This window comes from Salvia miltiorrhiza, chromosome 6 (assembly GCF_028751815.1).
Source record: "Salvia miltiorrhiza cultivar Shanhuang (shh) chromosome 6, IMPLAD_Smil_shh, whole genome shotgun sequence".
NCBI lineage: Eukaryota > Viridiplantae > Streptophyta > Magnoliopsida > Lamiales > Lamiaceae > Salvia > Salvia miltiorrhiza.
The window spans coordinates 33,640,709-33,661,712 of record NC_080392.1 but is presented as its reverse complement, the minus strand read 5'-3'; the positions used below and the strand labels follow the sequence as shown (position 1 = coordinate 33,661,712).

At 39.5% G+C, this 21,004-nt stretch overlaps 1 protein-coding gene across 1 annotated transcript; it reads left to right on the top strand.

Moving 5' to 3' along the window:
- Window positions 1-1,183: 1,183 nt before the first annotated feature.
- LOC130990788 (protein FAR1-RELATED SEQUENCE 5-like) lies at window positions 1,184-3,753 on the top strand. The gene is made up of 6 exons (XM_057915022.1): window positions 1,184-2,618; window positions 2,868-3,016; window positions 3,116-3,179; window positions 3,306-3,460; window positions 3,562-3,624; window positions 3,718-3,753. Exons 1-6 carry the CDS (start codon window positions 1,184-1,186, stop codon window positions 3,751-3,753), a joined length of 1,902 nt encoding a protein of 633 aa, XP_057771005.1.
- The last annotated feature ends 17,251 nt before the right edge of the window (window positions 3,754-21,004 follow it).

Sequence of the window (21,004 nt, the reverse complement as noted above, 5' to 3'; positions counted from 1 at the left end):
TAGTCATGCCGAAAAATCTGCCGATATATGATTTCTATATAATTAAAGCTTTTGAATTATTTCGGCATTTTTAAAAATTTTCGTTAGTTATTGGATTATTTCGGCAATATTTGAAATATTTCGTCAGTTTTTCAATTATTTCGGCAATTCTTAAAATGATTTCGGCAATTCTTAAACATTTATGAATTTTTTGAAATTTTCGGCAGCTTTTTAATTATTTCGGCGATTTCGTTGTTGTAGTGATATGAATTACTTTTGTTCGTATTGCGAATGATTTTTGTGTCATTATAGGTTAATGATGGATTTTGATTTGAACGAGTATCCATCTAATGATGTTGGCGATGAAGATGAAGTATTGTCAAGGAAGGAAGCATTTGTTGATGAAAATAATGTTGAAAATAAAAATGAAGATTGTGATGATAATTCAGATGTTGGAGACGGAGATAAGGATCAAAGTCTTGAAGAAGTTGAGGAAAATGTTGAAGATGAGCAACATGTTGAGCATGATTCTGGCAAATTTGTCGATCTACTTAATAGGATTGATGTACTTGAGATGGTATTAGAGGTTGGAAAATCTGTGAATGATCCCGAAGCAGCTCATATTTTATATTGCGAGTATGCAAGACTGAAGGGGTTTAGTGTGACAAGAGATAACAAAGGTTACTTTAGTCATACTAAAATATGTAGTTACCAAACATTTCTTTGCTCTTGCCATGGTAAGAGTGAAACGAAGACATCATTGGATAGAGGGATGGCTACTTACAAGAAGCAAGATCGGAAGACCATGTGTAAGGCAAAGCTAAGGGTGTCACGCAGACGTAATCAGCCATGGAAAGTGAGGTCTTGGTACAAAGAACACAATCATGAATTATTCCCCTCTGACCAGTCGTATTTGTTACGCTCGGCCCGTTCTTTGTCTAAATGTAAGAAACTTTTGATAGAAGCAATGAATTCAGTAGGCATTGGCATCTCTCGGGCTTGTGCATTCATTGAGAAGGAGTCAGGTGGGCCACAAAATTGTGGTTTTACACGGAAGGATGCTTATAATCACATTAATGGCATAAAGATGAAGACAAAAGTGGAAAACGGTGATGCAAATAGCCTTATTCAATATTTCAGTAAGATGTTGAATAGTGAGGCATTCTTTTATTTTGACTTTCAAGTAGATGATGAAGGGTGACTTATGAATTTTTTCTTCAGAGACTCTCGCAGCTCTTTGGATTACGATTATTTCGGAGATGTGTTGTCTGTAGATAGTACATATCAGACCAACAAATACAAGCTTGTTTGTGTTCCTTTTATTGGTGTGAACCATCATTTGAAGAATGTTATGTTTGGAATTGGTTTCCTATCTGATGAAACCACCCGATCTTACGAATGGTTACTTTTCACTTTCTTGGAGTCTATGCATTCGAAACAACCGGACATAATTTTTACGGATCAATGCCAATCACTTATGGATGCAATTGATTCCGTATTCCCGAGAGCTAGTCATCGTCTATGTCAGTGGCATATCAACCAAAACGCGCCATCCCATTTTGGGAAGTTGAATGGGAATTCACTCTTCAAAAAAGCTTGGTTTCATTATATGAATGGATGTGACACTGAGGATGAATTTGAATTAACGTGGATGTGTATGATTGATGAATACGGGCTTGCCCAGAATAGATGGTTTAATACCATGTACGGGTTGAAAAAGAGGTGGTCGTCTGTCTTTACAAATCAGCAATTTTGTACCGGCCTACATGTAACATCGCGTAGTGAGGTAACAAACAAGGTTATTAAGAACCTTTGTAGTGCAAACATATCATTACATGATTTTGTGCTTAAGTTTGAAGAAGTACAAATTCAATGGCGGCGAAAAGAAGCTGAGGATGATGCACTCTGTATAGGAATGCCAGGGTTATTTGTGCAAAACAATGAATTGTTGAATAGTGCAGCTAAATTCTTGACACGAAGTGTCTTTCGAAAATTGGAGCATGAGGCTAGTTATTCAATGAATGTTGATTTAATCAAAGGGCCATCAAGTTATTCTTCGGATGACATAGAATTCACCGTGTCTTCTGGTAACTCTGGTGGGAACCCGAGGGTTGTTAAATTCAATAGGTCAAGTGACCTTACTACCTGCACCTGTCGTCTTTTCGAAACAGCGGGATTTTTGTGTTCTCACATTTTCAAGATTTATTATCTTATGAATGTGAAAAGCATTCCAAAAGAATATTTGTTGAAGAGACTATCTCGGTTGGCGAAGAATAGAATTTCGATGAATCTAGATTTCTGCAACGCTGTAGAGAATGATCCGGAGATGCATATATCCAGTTTGGCCTTTGTGAATCACTTGATGCAGTCGACATATGATCTTGCCGAATATGCAAAACTGCATAGTGATAAGCGTGGCCTTATTATGAACCGCCTAGTATTATTGCGTGAGGAGGTTTATGGTTCGGAAGAAGTGTCAAATGCCTCGGCAAGAAAAAAGCCTAACTTGCCGAAAGGAGGTGTTGCATTTCGAAATCCGAAAGTGGCAAAAACACGTGGTGAAACGAATGCAAGAATTGAAAGACACTGGGATAGATCTAAAGGCAAGGGCAAGGACAAAATACCGAAGAAGAAAGCAAGTGAGTTGTCCGAAAATTTTTGGCACAGGCCAAACAATTTTAGAAAATTTTCGAAAATTTCTGGGCGTTGGCCGAATTTTTTTGCCACGCGCCGAAATATTTTTCCATTCGCACTGGCCAAAAGTTTTTGCCATTGGCCGAAAAGTATCGAACAAGCAAGCAGGATAGATGTAGAAGAATATATTGTAGTATTGTACTATTATTCTCATCTTCCATACTCATATTTATACCATCAATTGTATGTAACAGGTTGTGAAACTCGTGCATCTCAGAAACGTAAGTTGCAGCACTCGGACAATGTTGGGAACTGTACATCGTTTGATATGCCATGTGGTTCTCAGGCTACTGCTAATCCTAATGGCACACCTACTTCTCCATGGACTCATTCTGATTCTGTGGTATTTTTCATGTACTTTGTGATATTCAAGTACTTATTTATTACTACTTATATATTTTTGTGTAATTTTTTACCTAATTTATATTTGATATAATTGTAGGCATATGCCAAAATTATTGATAATGAAGAATCTGTAAATCTCACTCCAACTGACGACTCTAAAGGCAAGGCTAACTAACAAATACCCCGCAAGAAAGCATGTGGGGTTAAATATATTTTACATGTTTTGTGTCATAAGAATATATTGTACTATTATTCTCATCTTTATATCATCAATTGTATTTTGACAGGTTGCCAAACTCGTCCATCTCACAAACGTAAGTTGCACCACTCCGACGATGTTAGTAACCGTGCACCCTTTGCTATGCCATCGGCTTGTCATGATAATGATGACCCATATGACACTTGGGATGAAAATTTTGGTTGGATTCGTGCTGATGCTAGGGTATGTTTCTTGTACTTTCTTATATTGAATTTTTGAGTTAATACAAGTTATATATATTGTAAATTAATTTCTGTACTAATTTACATTTCACATAATTGTAGACATATGTAAAGATTATTGATAATGAAGAACCAGTAATACCCAATCTGGATGACGACTATGAGGTTTGAACTGATTATGTATTACATCTATAATTATTTTCTCTTTTTTTAATTATTAGTAATGTATTAAACAAAATTGGGTTTGTAATGATGCAGGACTTGGACTTGAACTTTAGTCTTTCAAGGATTTGAGGAGTTTTATCTACAGATACTATTGGGTGGTGATATATATTTTTGTCACTAAAGCCTTAAAACATGGAAATATGGTAGCTGTTAACTTTTTCGGCGATTGTGTTTAAATTGTTGAATATAGCAAATGTCTTGAACTTTTTTGTTTTTGAATCTATAAGTGTACATATCATTAGAAGGTACTTGTTCGGGGAAAAATTGCCAATATATTTAAAGCTCTGTTTAATGCTTTTTATAGTTGCCGAAAACAGTTAAACTCCGGCAGCTTTTTCGCCCAAGTGTCTTCCTTGTTCGGCGAATAGTTTCGGCAGATGTCGAATATTCCGTCTTTTTTGTGTTTTATTTGATCTATATTTTTATTTTGCCTATGTTTTATATTTTTTTAGGCCTACTAGCGCTTAATACTTTCATTATTTGCCGAATAAATTTCATTCGTCCAATTCGTTCGCCGAAGTCTCTTTTTCGTTCGGCGCCTATTTTCGGCGGTTGACAAATCTTTGGTTGCCGAAGTCTCGAAATTTTGAGGATGTTGCCTTAGCATTTTTTTTTACTACCAATTCTCAGTGTTGTCATTTCAAATTGACCATTATCACTGGCAAAATTATTAGGCGACAAATTTGTATGACACTACTCACCTATTACTTTTGAATACACTATTGCACTTTGACCCAAATGTTAAGAAAAGACTACACTACGCAAAAAAACAAACAATAGCCTGCGGCTGCAACAAATTTAATCACTTGTTCACAGTATCAAGATGGTAAGAGCTCTGCATGTAGTCAAATTTGTCATTGCATTAAATGTTTGGTACAAATATACCTATTTTTTACGGACTCCAGCAAAAAAAAAATCAAACAAGCAAGCATTTTGAATGATTACACAATGGCTCCACAACCAATTGATCAAGATTGTTGTTTCTATGTGGCTCCATGGTCTCGTGCAGTTGAAACATTAGTGTTAAAAAATCTCAATGCGGCCAGAAACGCTGGGAAATGGGCAAACGGGTACCCTGAGTACAATGAACAGGCTCTTGCGAGAGTTCAAGCGCGTCTTTCACGTTCTCCATGGAATATCAATATCACTTTGGATCAATATACGGAAAAAGTCTTAGAGTGGGAGGCGTGTTACTTTGATTTCTATAACCTTATTCGCAAAGGTGGAGTTCAATACTATGAGCGTACGAACAAAGTCATCGCAAGCGACGTCAGATGGGAGATGCTTTGCCAGGTTTTACCATTTAATTCTATTCCATATATTATGGTATTATATCATGTTACGTATTATAGTTGTCGGCGATAAACCATGTTGTAGGCTTACCCAAAATATCGTCGCTACATTATTGAAAGGGAGTTAAACTTCAAACTGTTGAAGCGTTTGTTCTCATATCGTGAAATCAACTCTGCGAGTGAGTCGCCGCCTGGTAGAACCAACTTGATTTTAAGCTCGAGTACCTCATCCGAAGAAGTTACAAGCGCTCCGGTGGACCACGCTGTAGGCATCAGTACTGGTAATGCGTCATTCGTATGATGGTGCGGCACCTACTAATGGGTCTTACAGTAATACGGACAGTGGTTATGGGTCTTATGAATATATTGGTTCGGACGCCGGATCGGACGATGGTTCTTGTGTTTAATACTATTATCTACTGTGTATGTAACTCTAGACGTTTATGGTTCCGATGAAATCGTATGAATAATTTTTTTATTCAACACAATCAGGCAACATCTTATCACTTTCTCATTGTTTTATGATGATTTGAAGTATGCATGCAGAATGACAGTGTGGTGCCTTCAATTTCGGCCGAAATTCAAGGCAACTCATAGCTGTCACAAAATAATATATATTTCTCACAAAGTGTAGTATTTCCAGAATAAATAAAAAAATGTTAATGCTCGAAATAAATAAATACGTAGCTTGAACTCCCCAACATTAAAGAAAAGACTTTTCAGTTTTTGGACTTTTCAGTTTGCACGAATTTTGACCAATTAAGCTATTATTCGCTTGCCTATAAATAGACAAGCATATAATTTCCATTTTTGTCAACACATAATATAGTTCGTACGGTAGACAAGTGCATAACTTGGATGGATCCCCCGCCTCCTTTGAGACCAATTAGCCAAGACGTCGTATTCTACATTCCACCATGGTCGAGACACCTCGAGATGGCCGTTTTGTGTGACCTTCATTGGGAGAGGGCCCGTGGCGCGTGGCTTTTCGGCGACGTGGAGACCAATCGTCGGTGCCTTGAAAACATTAAGACGATTAGGGACGCAGGATATCATATCGTTGGAGGAGTATGAGCGCAAGTTGTATGAATGGGAACGTCGTTATAGTCTTTTCTCTATGCTTTTGTCTTTGTATCCTACACTGTACGACAAAGTCAATAACAAAGTTGTTGCAAGCGAGAGTACATGGCGCGATATACAAGCGGTATGTCTTCAATGGATTTTAATATTTATGTGAATAATCAAACTTGTGTAATGTTTATTGCCGTGAAATTTTCATCTCAGGATAAACCATTTATGCTATGCTACTATGACGGAGGAGAAAGTGATTGGCCTCTCCTTAAAAGCATATTCGAGGAGTCGCCGCCATCGACCCCATCAGATTCACATGAATATGAAGCTCTAGCCTGTTGGATTTGTATACTGAAAGCAAGAACTTTATGCTTGTATACAATGATTCCCGTTTTCACTATTCTTATCTCCTATCTGATTGTGTTCATGATTGCATATGTATGTTCTTTATCTCTGTATAAGTAGATTATATGGTGTGTTGTAGATCACAGAAGACCATATAATTGGAATAACCTTAAGAGATATAATATGATCACAGCCGAAATAACTCTAGGACAAGTTATTGGTTTAGGCTGCAGTATAGATGGAAGTAGTTTGTCTTGGCTACTTGTCTATACTGGTACGTCATTACGTATTGATAGGACCACAGTTTGAGATGTATTCTTCTATCTGACTTAAGTGAAGAATCAAGATCTCGGTGACTTATAAATCTTAATACTAATAAGTATTCAGATATATATATTAATTCGTATATCACTTTGACTTACTATGGGTGAAAGTTATATACTAACTCGAGTACTCTGTATCTTGGGTGATAGCGGTTAATATATGATATCCCCTTAAGGAGCTCAATAAGGTTTATTACGCTAAACCCTGCAGGTTGATTAAGTTCAGGCGTAATAATAAAGTTTGAGTGGTACTGCTTAAGGAATTATTAAGAGATTAATTAATTTAAGCTGTCAGAGCTCTAATTAATTAATGGATGTCGGATATTTTAAATGCGGAGATTTAATAAGTCTAAATACAAGCCCCGACTCATCACCGGCAATAAAGGGGTAAGTCAGTATCGGTTCTCTAGTGGAATGAACTGATATTTATAAATTAATTATGGTCTGGGCTGACCATAGATAAATTAATTTATTTGAGGCCCATCTTTATTCCTTGTATCTGGTCCCTGGGCTGGCCCAATGTCTCCTAGCCCAAGTAGGGCAGATTTTCGGCCCTCACCTAAAAACTGACGCCCCCTCTCAGTTTTCTGTATTATTAAATACAGCTGTCAGCTCTCAGGAAAATACACTGATAAAATTAGGGTTTTTGAGAGCAGAGAGAGGCGCAGGAAACGTGAGTGGTCATTCTGTCTTGGGAATTTCCATAGCTCGTTGTCCATCCAACGTTGGGAATTGAGCGGGATACAGTCGAGAAGATCAGAGCTGGAGTCAGATTCTTTCGACGCGATCATCAACAGCTTGTGCATCCGATTCTCAAGTAAATTTTCCTAACACCTATGTGCAGCTGTTAAATTCATAGGAGCATGTTAGGATTTAATCGTTGTATGATGAATTAATAATAATCCAAGAAACGATCATCGGGCAAACGGAGCAATAATTCAGTTTAATATTCCTTCACAGCCGAAGCTGAAGATGTAGACGAGACTGAATATGAATGGGAATATTATTAGTTATTAATGTTAAGAGAGGTACTCCTACTATTGAAAAATTGATGTTGTTTGTTGCTCTATGGAAATATCGGTTAGTACCCAATAGTTGTAGAATGTTAGGATTTGTACAATTTTATCGGCATGCTTAATGTTATTTCTAATATGTATTGTAGTTTATGTTTTAACCTGTGTGTATATATATTATATAATTCAGAAAATGAAGATGACATAAAATATACATGAAAATTAAGTACGAAGATTAAATATACAATAATATCGTTAAATGACACACTAGGTAAATAAATGAGTGGAACCAAAACTCATATATATACAATTATGAGGATGCAGATGAAAGTTTGGCTGATTTGCCAGATTTTGAATGATGCATGGTAGCTAGCATTTGGTTTTTTTCAATTTTCGGCACAAATATCGGCAAGCAACATGATAACAGTAATTTAAAACTACAGAATATGAGCAGAGGCCTATAGGCATGCAATGCTTTCGAGGTTGTATATTTAGACCTGACTGTCGGCACATATATCGGCAATAAAAAATCTATCACTTTTGGCACATATATCGGCAACCAAAATTCTATCACTTTTGGCACGTATATCCCTACAAATAGTGGCATGGTTTATCAAGTTCTATATTATTAAAAGCTTATATACGTCTATGTTTTTCTAAATCCCCTATAAATAGATAAGTGGGTGAGTTCAATTTTTGGCAATGCCTCATATTTCTATACTCTCGTACTCTGAATAAGAAGCATCCATGGTGCCACCACCACCCCTTGTACCAATCAATCAGGATGACATCTTTTACGTATGGCCGTGGGAAAGACGCATTGAGACCAAGGTGTTGCACGACATCGCCCATGAAAAGGAACGTGGATTGTGGATTTATGACGACGACGCTGGAAACCGGTGCTGCCTCGAACGTATTAGGCATGGTGTGGAAACATCTCATGCAGTTTCCATTCCTTTGGAGGAGTACGTGGCCAAGTTGCATGAGTGGAAGACTCGTTATGATAACTTCAAGATGCTTCTCGATATTTACTGGGCGGACTACGACACCTCAAACAACACGGTTAATGCAAGTCACCATACGTGTCAGCAAATCCAGGACGTAAGATCTTGTCCACAAGCAATTTATTTAGTATGTATAAATATAGTAACGTCTAACTCAATAAATTTATATTATTTTCAGGTAAGACCGGAGCTAATGTGCTACTACAATGAGGGCGAAGTTAATTGGGATTACCTGAAATACATCTTTTTCCCACCGGCGTATGATTCGCAATCAGATTCGTATGGTTCGTATGTGTCCTTAGACTCTCCGACGTCTATGGGTTCTCCGGAATATCCACCCATACCCCCATGATTTTAGGTCCAATCGACGTACGGCATATGTTAGGTCGATTACTGTGTGTTGTTCGGTGCGTGTTGAATAGATATGGTTTCTTGTGTAAGTGTGTGCGCTATGTTGTTTTTGATTTCCAAGCTAGGTCTAATGTTTATGTAGTATAATGTTTATGTAGTATAATATTTATGTAGTATTTTGTTTCTGTAGTATAATGTTTATGTAGTATTTTGTGTATCTATGCAATATAGTATTTTGCAAAGACAAAATGATCCAACAAATTGCATATAGAAGATCTGTATAATTAAGTGGACGTACGGATTTTAAAAAATTATTACATACAAAATATAAGAGAAATAAATTGGGCACTACTCAAACGCATATTTACTATAAGTTTGTGCTATAAGAGAATGTTACATTATTTGCAGACAAGGCCAGAGCTATTGTGCTACTATAATTCGGGCGAATATAATTGGGCACTACTCAAACGCATATTTACTCCACCACCGAATGAGTCCCGATCCGATTCGTATGGTTCATACGTGTCCGTAGAATCCCCGAGTTCGACAGCCACTTGGGACTATCCAACAATATTCCCATGAACAAGCGGTAAATGCTGATAAGATTCTTAGTGCTTGCTTGGGTGATGGGTGTCGATTGTTGTATAAGTTTGTGTGTTTGTTTTTCAATGTAAATAAAAATGTGATGGGATTGTGGTTTGTAGAATAGGGACTAATGTTTATGTAGTATTATTCGTATATGTTATAATGTAATGTGCAATGTACTTTTTCGTATCCCTTGCCTAAATGTTCTATAATCACGACAAAAAAAAATTCACGCCCAAATTGGCAGTCGCCGAAAGCTTTGCCTAAATTAATTGTTGATACAAATTTAAATATGCTTGCATTATGGCTGCACAAAAGTTTCATGGCAAAAGGGAAAATAGGACATGTACAATCTGCATATTACACATTCCATCAACTACACATTCCAACAACTACATTACGACCTGTAGATTAACATGAACTACATATTTCATTTAAGATGAAATGAGGATTGCCAAAACGCCACATACTATGTCTAACATGTAGTACGCGATCCTAAGTTTGTATTCCAGTTTCCTAGTTTGAATCTCTTAGTCTTTCAGCATAATATTCATTTCTTCCACCTCTACACTCCTTACCTTGAACATCTCCATCAACGTTTCATACTTTTCAGCCTTTATTTCTCCCATATGTTTGCAAAATTTGAGCTCCTCGTAGGCTTTATCTCTCTGAAGAATTATGTTGTTGAGGGACAGCTTGTAGTAAGTACTTAGCTCTAGATCCAACCATCTCCAAAACCCACAATTTGCAGACTACACCACAGAAAAAAAAAATCAAAAATCAACTGTTAACTCTAAAACAAACATTACAAAACTGAAACATACTTACCATTTTACGTCTACAATGCCAAAACCGTCGCTCAGGATTCTTTTGAGTGTGGGAGGTGTCGAGTAAAGTTGGGATTTTATGCTCGCAAAGAACAATTTCACAGCCTCCGCGAGTAACGCTCAAATCTGAACTGGAAGGTGCATCCGACATTTAAAGAAAACAGAATGACGTATCTAGTGTATGTTGAACTTTGAAGGGCAAGCAGAAGGGGTACGAATTTACCCGATTCACTCAAGACTCACGCTAATTCCAGTGAAACAACGTAAGAACCCTAGAAATTTTAAGACCCAATTGAATGAATGGGTTAAATTCGAATATATAGGATTTTGTTCTCATAAACGACGTCGTTTATGAGAACAAAATATAAACACCGTCGTTCATGATAATTAGTCAAATTAAATTGTCGAAATCTATTCCTTCCTAAAGTAATTGCCGAAATTAATATTCGTAAATTCACGCAACATCCACCGAAAAAATAGCAGATAAATTATGTTGCCAATATTGTTGCCTAAATTAATTACCGAATCAAATTTTCTTACACATACTCATACCCAATAAATTAATTGTTACCTAAATTAATTGCTGAAACCGACATTGTTGCCTAAATTAATTGTTGAAGCCGATATTGTTGCCTAAATTAATTACTGAAACCAGTTTTAGTAACAAATTCTCATCGTCATAAAAAATTCAAGCCCACAGATTAATGACAAAACTCATGCCCAATAACATTTTATGCATAATGCCCATTACCATTTTATACATAACAAACCATGCAAATTTCACAATAACAGATTATATTAAAAAGTAACAAGTTTTATATAAAACTAAGCAACAAACTAAAAAAACATAACTAAACCTATCAGTTCGCCAAATCTAATCAGCATCCCCACTTCTCAGTCCAGCCGCATACATTTCAGCACAAATTGACTTCCGGTATATTCCCATATCAACGCCATCAACCAAGCTAACTTCATTGCCAGAAATTAGACATTGGATAAATTTAACGGCATACACCCCGCAATCATGATTATTTGGCTGTTGTGGGCAATTGGGAACAAGGATCAAATCCCATTTGGCCTTGTACGGAGAAGGGATATTTCTTTTTACAAGTACTCCGTACTTATCACACAACCAGGTGAGATTAGTGACAACGTGCTGGAACTGCTCGGCAACTCTATACGTACCTTGACATGAATCGTATATACGCACCGATTGAGTCTCGAAATCCAGCACGAAGGCGACCCAATGTTTGCCCACAACAGCAAATGCTTCCCACCAAGGAACTCCACCGTATATTGGCCAATTGCCTTGGATATATGGACGGACCCTTTCAATCAAACCTTCGTTGTTGTCGTATACAAAACAACATAACGCAAAACTGATTTTAATGCCCAATTCATTTGAATATATTTTCTATGTAAACAAAAAATTAACATCAACTTACCCATCCAATTTGCTCCATAAAACAAATTCTCCCCAAAAAGGGTGAAGGTGTTTGCCTCCCGTGCCAAATCATGTAGTTCATGATGACATCAAGGTGCTGAAAAGTTATAAAATTAGCATTAAATAATGAACTTACATATTACTTGAACTGTCACGACCGCACTTGCTAAGGATAGCAAATTCGGGGAAACCGCGACTAGGGGAGGGGATTTAGGAGCGGGATTAGAAAGGGACATGCTTAACTTCTTGATGACTCGACTTTGTATAAGGGGAACAATCGAAATACTCCCTCCGTCCGCCAAGATTATGTAAAAATTACTATATTTGGCGTCCGCCAAGATTATGTCACTTTCCTTTTATGGCAATGGTCCCACCATCCTCTTTAATATTTTATCCATACTAACACTCTTTATTTACAAAAAACCCACTCAAAATTCAATCTCAACCACACATCTCATAAAGTGGTGGGACCCTTTCTCCACTACATCAAAATCATCACCAATTTTATTAAATCCCGTGCCCAAGCAATTTTACATAATCTTGGCGGACGGAGGGAGTAACTAGATATTAACGAAGGCCACAAGGGGACCGTACATAATATTATCCAAAAAGGGTACTCAATGAGTTCGAGTACATTGTTAAATAATACATATTGTTTGACAAATGACATAATATCTTTTCGTAATTAGTGTTCGCAGCGGAAAAACAACAATTTGAGTATATGTATGAAGACATATACTCCACTCTGAGGTTCTCGACCTAGATTGACAAAAGCTCCGCTTGCACACTACATCCCCGATCACAGCTCAACCTGCACATTTAAAAAATACATGCAGGGCTAAGTACGGGAGTACTTAGTGGACACTTGCCGAAATTTACATACATGCATAATATTTTATTGTCAAGCCCTTAACAGTAGTAAGATACGAGGGTTTTCCTTTAAAGACTCGTATTTACCTAAAATAACATCATTTCTTTCATCAATAACCCGCACAGGCATTTTAATATCATTAATCACCATATCAGTAACTCGTGCCGAGAGGGAGGCCTCCCTCTACGGACACTATGATCGGCCAACCCGCTAGATGACTCACGATCACAAGGGTGTACACTAATTCCGAAGGGATTTGCGGTCCCATCCGGAATCCGAATTCGATTAACATCAGATAGGCAATTAATAACAAAACATAAAGCATTTAGGCATTGACAACATCATTCAAATTCATAAGCATAAAGTCTTAACAATTCTAATATGGGGTTTTAGTTTATACGTAAGAAAGCCCACCTGGTAGTAGAGACTCACGACTAAGCCTTAAACTCTGGTGCTTGACCTTTAATACGAGAAAATAAAGTAAGACTTTAATTCGAGGAAAATTCTCAAATAAATAAGGATGCGTAATGTAACTATGCATGGCTCATATTCCTTTTAATTAAACAATTAACCCAACTAGGTTCCGTCCCATGAAGTCAAGTAATTAACTACATTGATTCGTTCTCATTAGGGTGTTCTAAACTGCCAGTAAAAAATATAATAATCTCCCTTCGTGTAAGCAAGGGAAAGAAAAAAATAAAGATTTAAACACCTTATGTTCTCTTCTCTCTCTCTCCCTCTCTCTCTCTCTCTCGCGGTCTGCTCTGCTTCTTCGCTTTCTGCTCTGGAGGTCAGCTCTGGCCTCTAAGTCATCTCTGGCTAAGTTAGCTCTGTGGCAAAGTGATTCCTCTGGCGAGGAACGATTCCTCTGGTGAAAGTGATTCATCTGGCAAAGTGATTCCTCTGGCGAGGAACGATTCCTCTGGTGAAAGTGATTCCTCTGGCGAAGTGATTCCTCTGGCGAAGTGATTCCTCTGGCGAGGAACGATTTCTCTGGCGAAGTGATTCCTCTGGCGAAGTGATTCCTCTGCTCTGGCCATTCCTCTGCTCTGGCCATTTCTCTGCTCTGGCCATTTCCAGGTCTGGGAAGAACGACGGGGACTCCAATTTTCCAAAACCAGAATTCTCCGTCCTTATCTCGCCTCGATTTTCACTCGTATACAGACCTTAATCTCTACCTATGTGAGCATGCTGTGATTATTCACGTTCGTCTACGTTTAAAGCTAAAGTTCTCGTCGTTCATCAAGGTTTCAAGTTGTAGGTTCCACAAAAACGTGACTTAACATGCTTTTTGTTCATTCGTTTACAGCCCATAAAACATGATTTCTGTGAGTGTGATTCATGCCGATCGGAGTAGCAACAGAGGTCGAAGGTTACCTTGATATATCGCGTGCTTTGGTCGGGTAAAGAACGATGGTTTCTCTCTCGCTTTTTCGAGCGTCGAGGTTGATAAACACTCATTTTGCATGGTTTTTATGGTTTATATTCTGTAGTTTAAGTCGATTTTACACCCGTTTCATTATCGTTTGGAGTTCATTTACTATTATTTCGTGATTTCACGGTTGGGTGTAGTTTTGACTGTTTGGATGCAGAATTGAGTGATATTGGAGCATGGAGTGTAAGGAACATGTTGAAGAGAAGAGTTTTGAGAGAATCGAGCCTAAAAATCGAGAAAAGACGAAGATTCTGGAGTCGGGACAGAAAAGGAGCAGTTCGGCGGTCAAAGGGAGTTGACCGCCGAATTTCAGTGTTTTAAGGAGTAAAAACGGCGACCCGAACGGCGATCGCCGGCCAGGTCGCCGAAATCCCTGACTGAAATTTAGCCTTCGGAGGAAAAAACGGCGATCGCCGTTTTCTAGTGCAATTTGGCCAAAATTCGGCTACCAGTTCGGCGATCGCCGAACGGGTCGCCGTTTTTAGGCGTGTTTTATTTTCTTCCGCGTTTTTACGATTTTTCAAGTTATTTTCGGTTTAGAACTTGGTTTTACACCCTAAGACTATAAATAGGTCCTCTTTAGACCTATCTAGGGTTCCCAGCTTTAGTTTTTCAGTTCCCAACATTCATATTTCAGTTTTATAGCTTTAGAACTTTTTAGCTTTCCAGTTTTCAAGGTTTGGATCAAGATTGAAGATTCAAGCCGCTACAATCGTTTTAATTTGGTTTTTATACAATTTGTTTTTACAATTGCGTTCAATTTAATTATGTTTATGTTTGATTTTATTATGTCTGGCTAGTCTTTTAATCTGAACCTAGGGTTTGTACATAGCTGATTGATTATGTGTTTTTGATTTATTGATATCAATTTGCCTTCCAACTTGTGATTCATGATTCCTGGTGCCTGTTCTCTTGTGAATTATCTTATCAGTGATTTACATCTCTAGCTGTTCAGTTTGAGTCTTGAATGCGATAATTGTTCAGCCGATTCAGGAATGCATGATATAGTGTTAGCCTTGAGTCTTGAATGCGATAGGTGAAGCTATAGGAAGCTATTCTTTATGTGCTATTTGGAGTTAATTTATTCCTTGGAGTCTTGAATGCGAAAAGGGATTTATTAATCTACGTTCATAGGTGGTCGTTAGAGACGCTTGTGAATAATATAGTGATCTTTCATCAGGGTTGGATTAAAATTGGTAATTGAATCAATAGGTTAAATGCATGTAGTTGATTAGTGAAAGTACATCCCTAGGGTCAGAGTTTTCCATATTTTTGAGTTAAGTAATCGTTATTTATATGCTCTTTAGTTTTAATTTAGTTAATCTTAGTTCATAATTCACCTTCATTATTGTTTTACTTGTCTACTGTTAGAGTCTGTTTAGGAAATAGATAGTGCAAATTCGTTTTACAGTCTCTGTGGATACGATACTCTGCTTGCTATTTGCGTACTACAATTGCACTGTTTAGTTGCAGTTATTGTTGCTATAAAAATTGTGATCAACTTTTTGGCGCCGTTGCCGGGGACTGTTTAGATTTTGCTTTAATATTTCCAATAGGACTTTATAGTACTGCAAGTTTTTTTTGTTTTTATTTTTCTTTTCTAACTTTTATAAGTTGTGTTTCTGTAGGTTGCATATGAACACAAGATCTCACGGGAATCCTCTCTTTGAGTTTGACCCTGAAATCAACAAGACCTTGCGCAATATAAAGAAGCAGAACGATCAAGTTGAGACAGAAACGATGGCTACTCCAGAGCAAATCCAAATTCGAGCTCTGCAAGAGCAGTTGAAGAAGCTGCTTGATGCACAGGAGACGAGAGAGGCTCAGAAACAACCAGCCATCAATGAAGCGTTCATACCACAGTATGTGTACCAGGAGCGCCCAAGAGTGAACATTAAATACTTTGAGCTGAAAACGGGTTTGATCACGATGGTCCAACAGAGCCAATATGGTGGACAAGCGATTGAAGACCTTAATGCGCACCTGGCGCATTTCCTGGAGCTGTGTAGCACGGCGAAGATGAATGGTGTCCCTGATGACATTATCCGTCTTCGTCTTTTTCCCTTTTCACTGCGGGATAAGGCGAAGTCGTGGTATCATACGCTGCAGCTGGGAGATAATATCGTGTGGGAGGATTTGGCTCATGCATTCCTACGCAAGTTCCATCCACCTGGCCTTACATTGAAGTTGAAGATGGACATCGTGCAGTTTCAACAGTACGATGGAGAAAAGCTAGCGGAGACTTGGGAGCGGTATCAGGAGAAGCTCAGAAAGTGCCCAAGCCATGGATTTGATGAAGGCACGCTAGTGATAATGTTCTACAATGCTTGCGGGGAGCGTACAAGGATGCACATGGATACAGCTGCAGGTGGCTCTCTACTTCAGAAGAGCAGTTCTGATGCATGGAACATTATTGATAGTATGGCTTCTACAAGCTACCAATGGCCATCTGAGCGAATACAATTGAAGAAGGTTGCAGCTGCTTCCAGTTCTGATCCTATTGCAGCAATGGTTACTCAACAAGCAGCGATGGCTACGCAGCAGACAGCAATGGCTACACAGCTGGCAAAGTTGACTACAAAACTTGGTGAGTTGAATGTTGGACGTCCTGAGCAAGCTGTGATAGATCCGTCAGTTATGGAAGATGTCAATTATGTGAATGGCAGAAATTATGGGAATTTCCAGCGAGGACAGCCAGGAATGTATGGCAGAAATCAACAATTTCAGCAGGGTCAGCAGCAGTTTCAGCCAGGAGCGCGCCCGCATCCTAACCTTTCTTATGGTAATCCAAACAATGCTTTGCAGCCTCCACCTGGATTTTCTGTGTCTAGCGGAGGAGTTATAAATGAGCCGAAGAAGGTATCAATGGAGGATATGATGCAGCAGATGTTAATGAAGATGACTGGGATGGAGACAACTGTTAGTTCAAGGATGACTAATTTGGAGTCTCAAGTGGGAAATATTGGGTACAATTTTTCATCACTGTCCAAGCAAGTGCAGATTTTGGAGACTCAAGTTGGTCAGATGGCTAACCAAGCAGCTGCACAGCACAAACCAGGCCAATTTCCTAGCAACACTGAGATCAATCCTAAAAATCAGTGTAATGCGATTCATCTAAGGAGCGGGACTCAATATCAGAATCATCCAGAGCTGCAGGATGGCAAGGGAAAAGGTGTAGAGATTGTTGAGAAAGATGATTTGGAGACGATTGTTTGTGATTCGCCGCCTACTTCAAAGGCATCGAGTTCTGCTGCCGTTAAGGAGCCCATTCCTACTCCCACGTTTCCCAGGCCAGAGTACAAGCCTGTAGCGCCTTTCCCGAATCGCCTGGGAAAGCCAAAGATGGATGAGAAGTTAGCCAAGTTTATGGAGGTATTTTCAAAGCTGCACATCAATATTCCTTTACTTGATGCTTTGAGAGATATGCCAGGCTATGCCAAGTTCCTCAAGGATGCAGTCTCCAACAAGAAGAAGTTGGAGAAATATGAGACGATTAATCTTTCTGAGGAATGCAGTGCTGTGCTACAAAGAAAGCTACCATTGAAGCAGAAGGATCCTGGCAGCTTTACTATAGCTTGTGTGATTGGAGGGCAGAATTTCTCACGTGTTCTGTGTGATTTAGGGGCAAGCATCAATTTGATGCCTCTCTCTATTTTCAACCGGTTGGAGATTGGAGAAATCAAGCCTACATCTATTGCTTTGCAGATGGCAGATCGTTCCCTTACTTATCCCAAGGGAGTTGTGGAGGATGTTCTAGTGCAGGTGGAGCAGTTTATCTTTCCTGTAGATTTCGTAGTGTTGGACATGCCGGAGGACAAGAATACTCCATTGATCTTGGGGTATCCGTTTCTAGCTACGGGCCGTGCGTTGATAGATGTGCAAGAGGGAGATCTGACCTTCCGTGTCAATGATGAGAAGATGACGTTGTCTATCTACGATGCGATGAAGAAGCCAGCTGAACCACAAGTTGAGGATTGCAATTTAATTGATACTCTAGTGGACTTTCCTGCAGCTGTAGAGGATCCTTTGGAGGAATGCATCACACAGTCCTTATATCCTTATTCCGATCTTGATGAGGCGTGTGATGAGATCTTAGATTATATTGCAGAGCTCGAGGCCGTCGATAGCCATCCCATCGATCCTGTGCCTTACATGGATATTCACAAACCTGTTGATGGGGGAAGCAAATCGATGGAAAAAGGAGCTGATTTTCCTGCGCCAGCTGCAGCTGCAGCTGCACCCAAACTTGAGCTGAAGCCACTTCCTGAGCACTTGAGGTACCAATTTTTGGGTGAGAATGAAACGTTTTCTGTTATTGTGTCTGCTTATTTATCTCCGTTGGAGTTGGAGAAGCTGATGCGAGTTTTGAGGAAATACAAGTCTGCTATAGGATGGTCTATTTCTGACATCAAAGGAATTAGTCCTTCTATTTGCATGCATCGTATTTTATTAGAGCAGGAATACAAGCCTAAGGTGCAGCCGCAGCGACGTTTGAATCCGGCGATGCAAGAAGTTGTGAGAAAGGAGGTGCTCAAGTGGTTGGATGCAGGAATCATATATGCCATCTCTGATAGTGAGTGGGTGAGACCAACTCAAGTTGTCTCTAAGAAGGGAGGCATGACTGTGGTTAAGGATGAGAGAGATGAGCTTATAGCTACGAGGCTGGTCACAGGATGGCGCGTGTGTATTGATTATCGAGCTTTGAATGCAGCCACACGTAAGGATCACTTTCCTTTACCATTTATTGATCAGATGCTTGACCGTTTGGCAGGATATGAGTACTACTGTTTCTTGGATGGGTACTCGGGCTACAATCAAATTATGATAGCCCCGGAGGATCAGCATAAGACCGCTTTTACTTGTCCCTATGGCGTTTTTGCTTTTAGGAGGATATCTTTTGGTCTCTGCAATGCTCCTGCCACTTTTCAACGCTGCATGATGGCGATTTTCCATGGGTTGATTGAGAACATTATGGAGGTATTCATGGATGACTTTTCTGTTTTTGGTTCCTCCTTTGATAATTGTTTGGACAATCTTGCTCAAGTGTTGCAGCGTTGTGAGGAGACGGCACTAGTTCTAAATTGGGAAAAGTGCCACTTCATGGTTCGTGAAGGCATTGTTTTGGGGCATAAGGTTTCTGCCCAAGGTTTGGAGGTGGATCGTGCGAAGATCGTGCGGAGCTTTCTTGGGCATGCAGGATTTTATAGGCGCTTCATCAAAGACTTCTCCAAGCTGTCCAAGCCACTTTGTGCTTTGCTAGAGAAGGATGTGAAGTTTGTCTTCACCGATGAGTGCCTCGTCTCCTTTGAGAAGTTGAAAGCTGCACTGACCACTACGCCAGTTTTGATCACACCGGATTGGAGTGCCCTGTTTGAGTTGATGTGCGATGCTAGCGATTAGGCCGTGGGAGCTGTGTTGGGGCAAAAGAGAGATAAGTTGTTCAAGGTAATTTACTACACTAGTAAAACCTTGGATTCTACGCAGATGAACTACACTACCACGGAGAAGGAGCTGCTAGCTGTAGTGTATGCCTTTGATAAGTTCCGTTCTTATTTGATTGGAACTCATTCAATTGTCTACACTGATCATGCCGCCATCCGCTACTTGTTCACAAAGAAGGACTCCAAGCCCCGCTTGATTCGTTGGATCTTATTACTGCAAGAGTTTGATATGGAGATCCGAGATCGCAAGGGATGTGAGAATGTGGTAGCTGACCACTTGTCTCGATTGGAGAATCCGATCGAGGGGGATGATCCGAAGATGGCCATTAATGAGTCTTTCCCCGATGAGCAGATTTGGGCGGTACTATTTAAGGATCCTTGGTATGCCGATTATAGCAACTACTTGGTTATTGGAGCTCTTCCTGAGGGGTTGTCGCACTATCAAAAGAAGAAGTTCCTCCATGATGTCAAGTTCTATTATTGGGAGGATCCTTACCTATACCGGAGGTGCGCCGATGGCTTTATTCGGCGATGTGTTAGGGAGCATGAATGGTCGAAGATCATTGAGGAGTGCCATAGCTCACCTAGTGGAGGTCACTTTGCAGCCAACCGCACTGCCATGAAGGTAAATCATAGTGGTTTCTATTGGCCTTCAATTTTTGCAGATTGCCATGCTTTCGTGAAGTCTTGTGATCGATGCCAACGCATGGGCAACATTACCAAGCGGGATGAGATGCCACAGAACATCATTGTTGAGGTAGAGCTATTTGATGTTTGGGGAATTGACTTCATGGGTCCTTTCCCTCCTTCATGTGGTTTTTCCTATATATTGCTTGCGGTTGAGTATGTGTCTAGATGGGTGGAGGCGATCCCGACTGTCACCAATGATTCAAAGGTAGTCATTAAATTCTTGCAAAAGAATATTTTGACTCGATTCGGAGCACCGAGAGCGTTGCTTAGTGATGGGGGTTCGCACTTCAACAACAAGCTGCTAGCAAGCGTTTTGGCGAAGTATGGAGTAAAGCACAAGGTGACGACTCCATATCATCCTCAAGCTAATGGGCAGGCAGAGTTGGCAAATCGAGAAATCAAGCAGATTTTGGAGAAGAGCGTCGCCAACAAGAAAGATTGGGCAAAGCACTTGGATGATGCTCTTTGGGCGTATCGCACCGCCTACAAGACTCCAATTGGTATGTCTCCTTATCAACTTGTTTTTGGCAAATCCTGTCATTTACCTGTTGAGATAGAGCACAAGGCATATTGGGCGACGAGGAGAATCAATTTGGAATTCAAGGAGGCCGGTCATACAAGGCGAGAC

Coding starts and splice junctions, on each gene's coding strand:
- LOC130990788 (XM_057915022.1), top strand. CDS start 1,184: ATGAATTTTTTCTTCAGAGACTCTCGCAGCTCTTTGGATTACGATTAT. Junction 3,017..3,115: donor GGACTCATTCTGATTCTGTG/GTATTTTTCATG, acceptor ATATAATTGTAG/GCATATGCCAAAATTATTGA. Junction 3,625..3,717: donor ATCTGGATGACGACTATGAG/GTTTGAACTGAT, acceptor GTAATGATGCAG/GACTTGGACTTGAACTTTAG.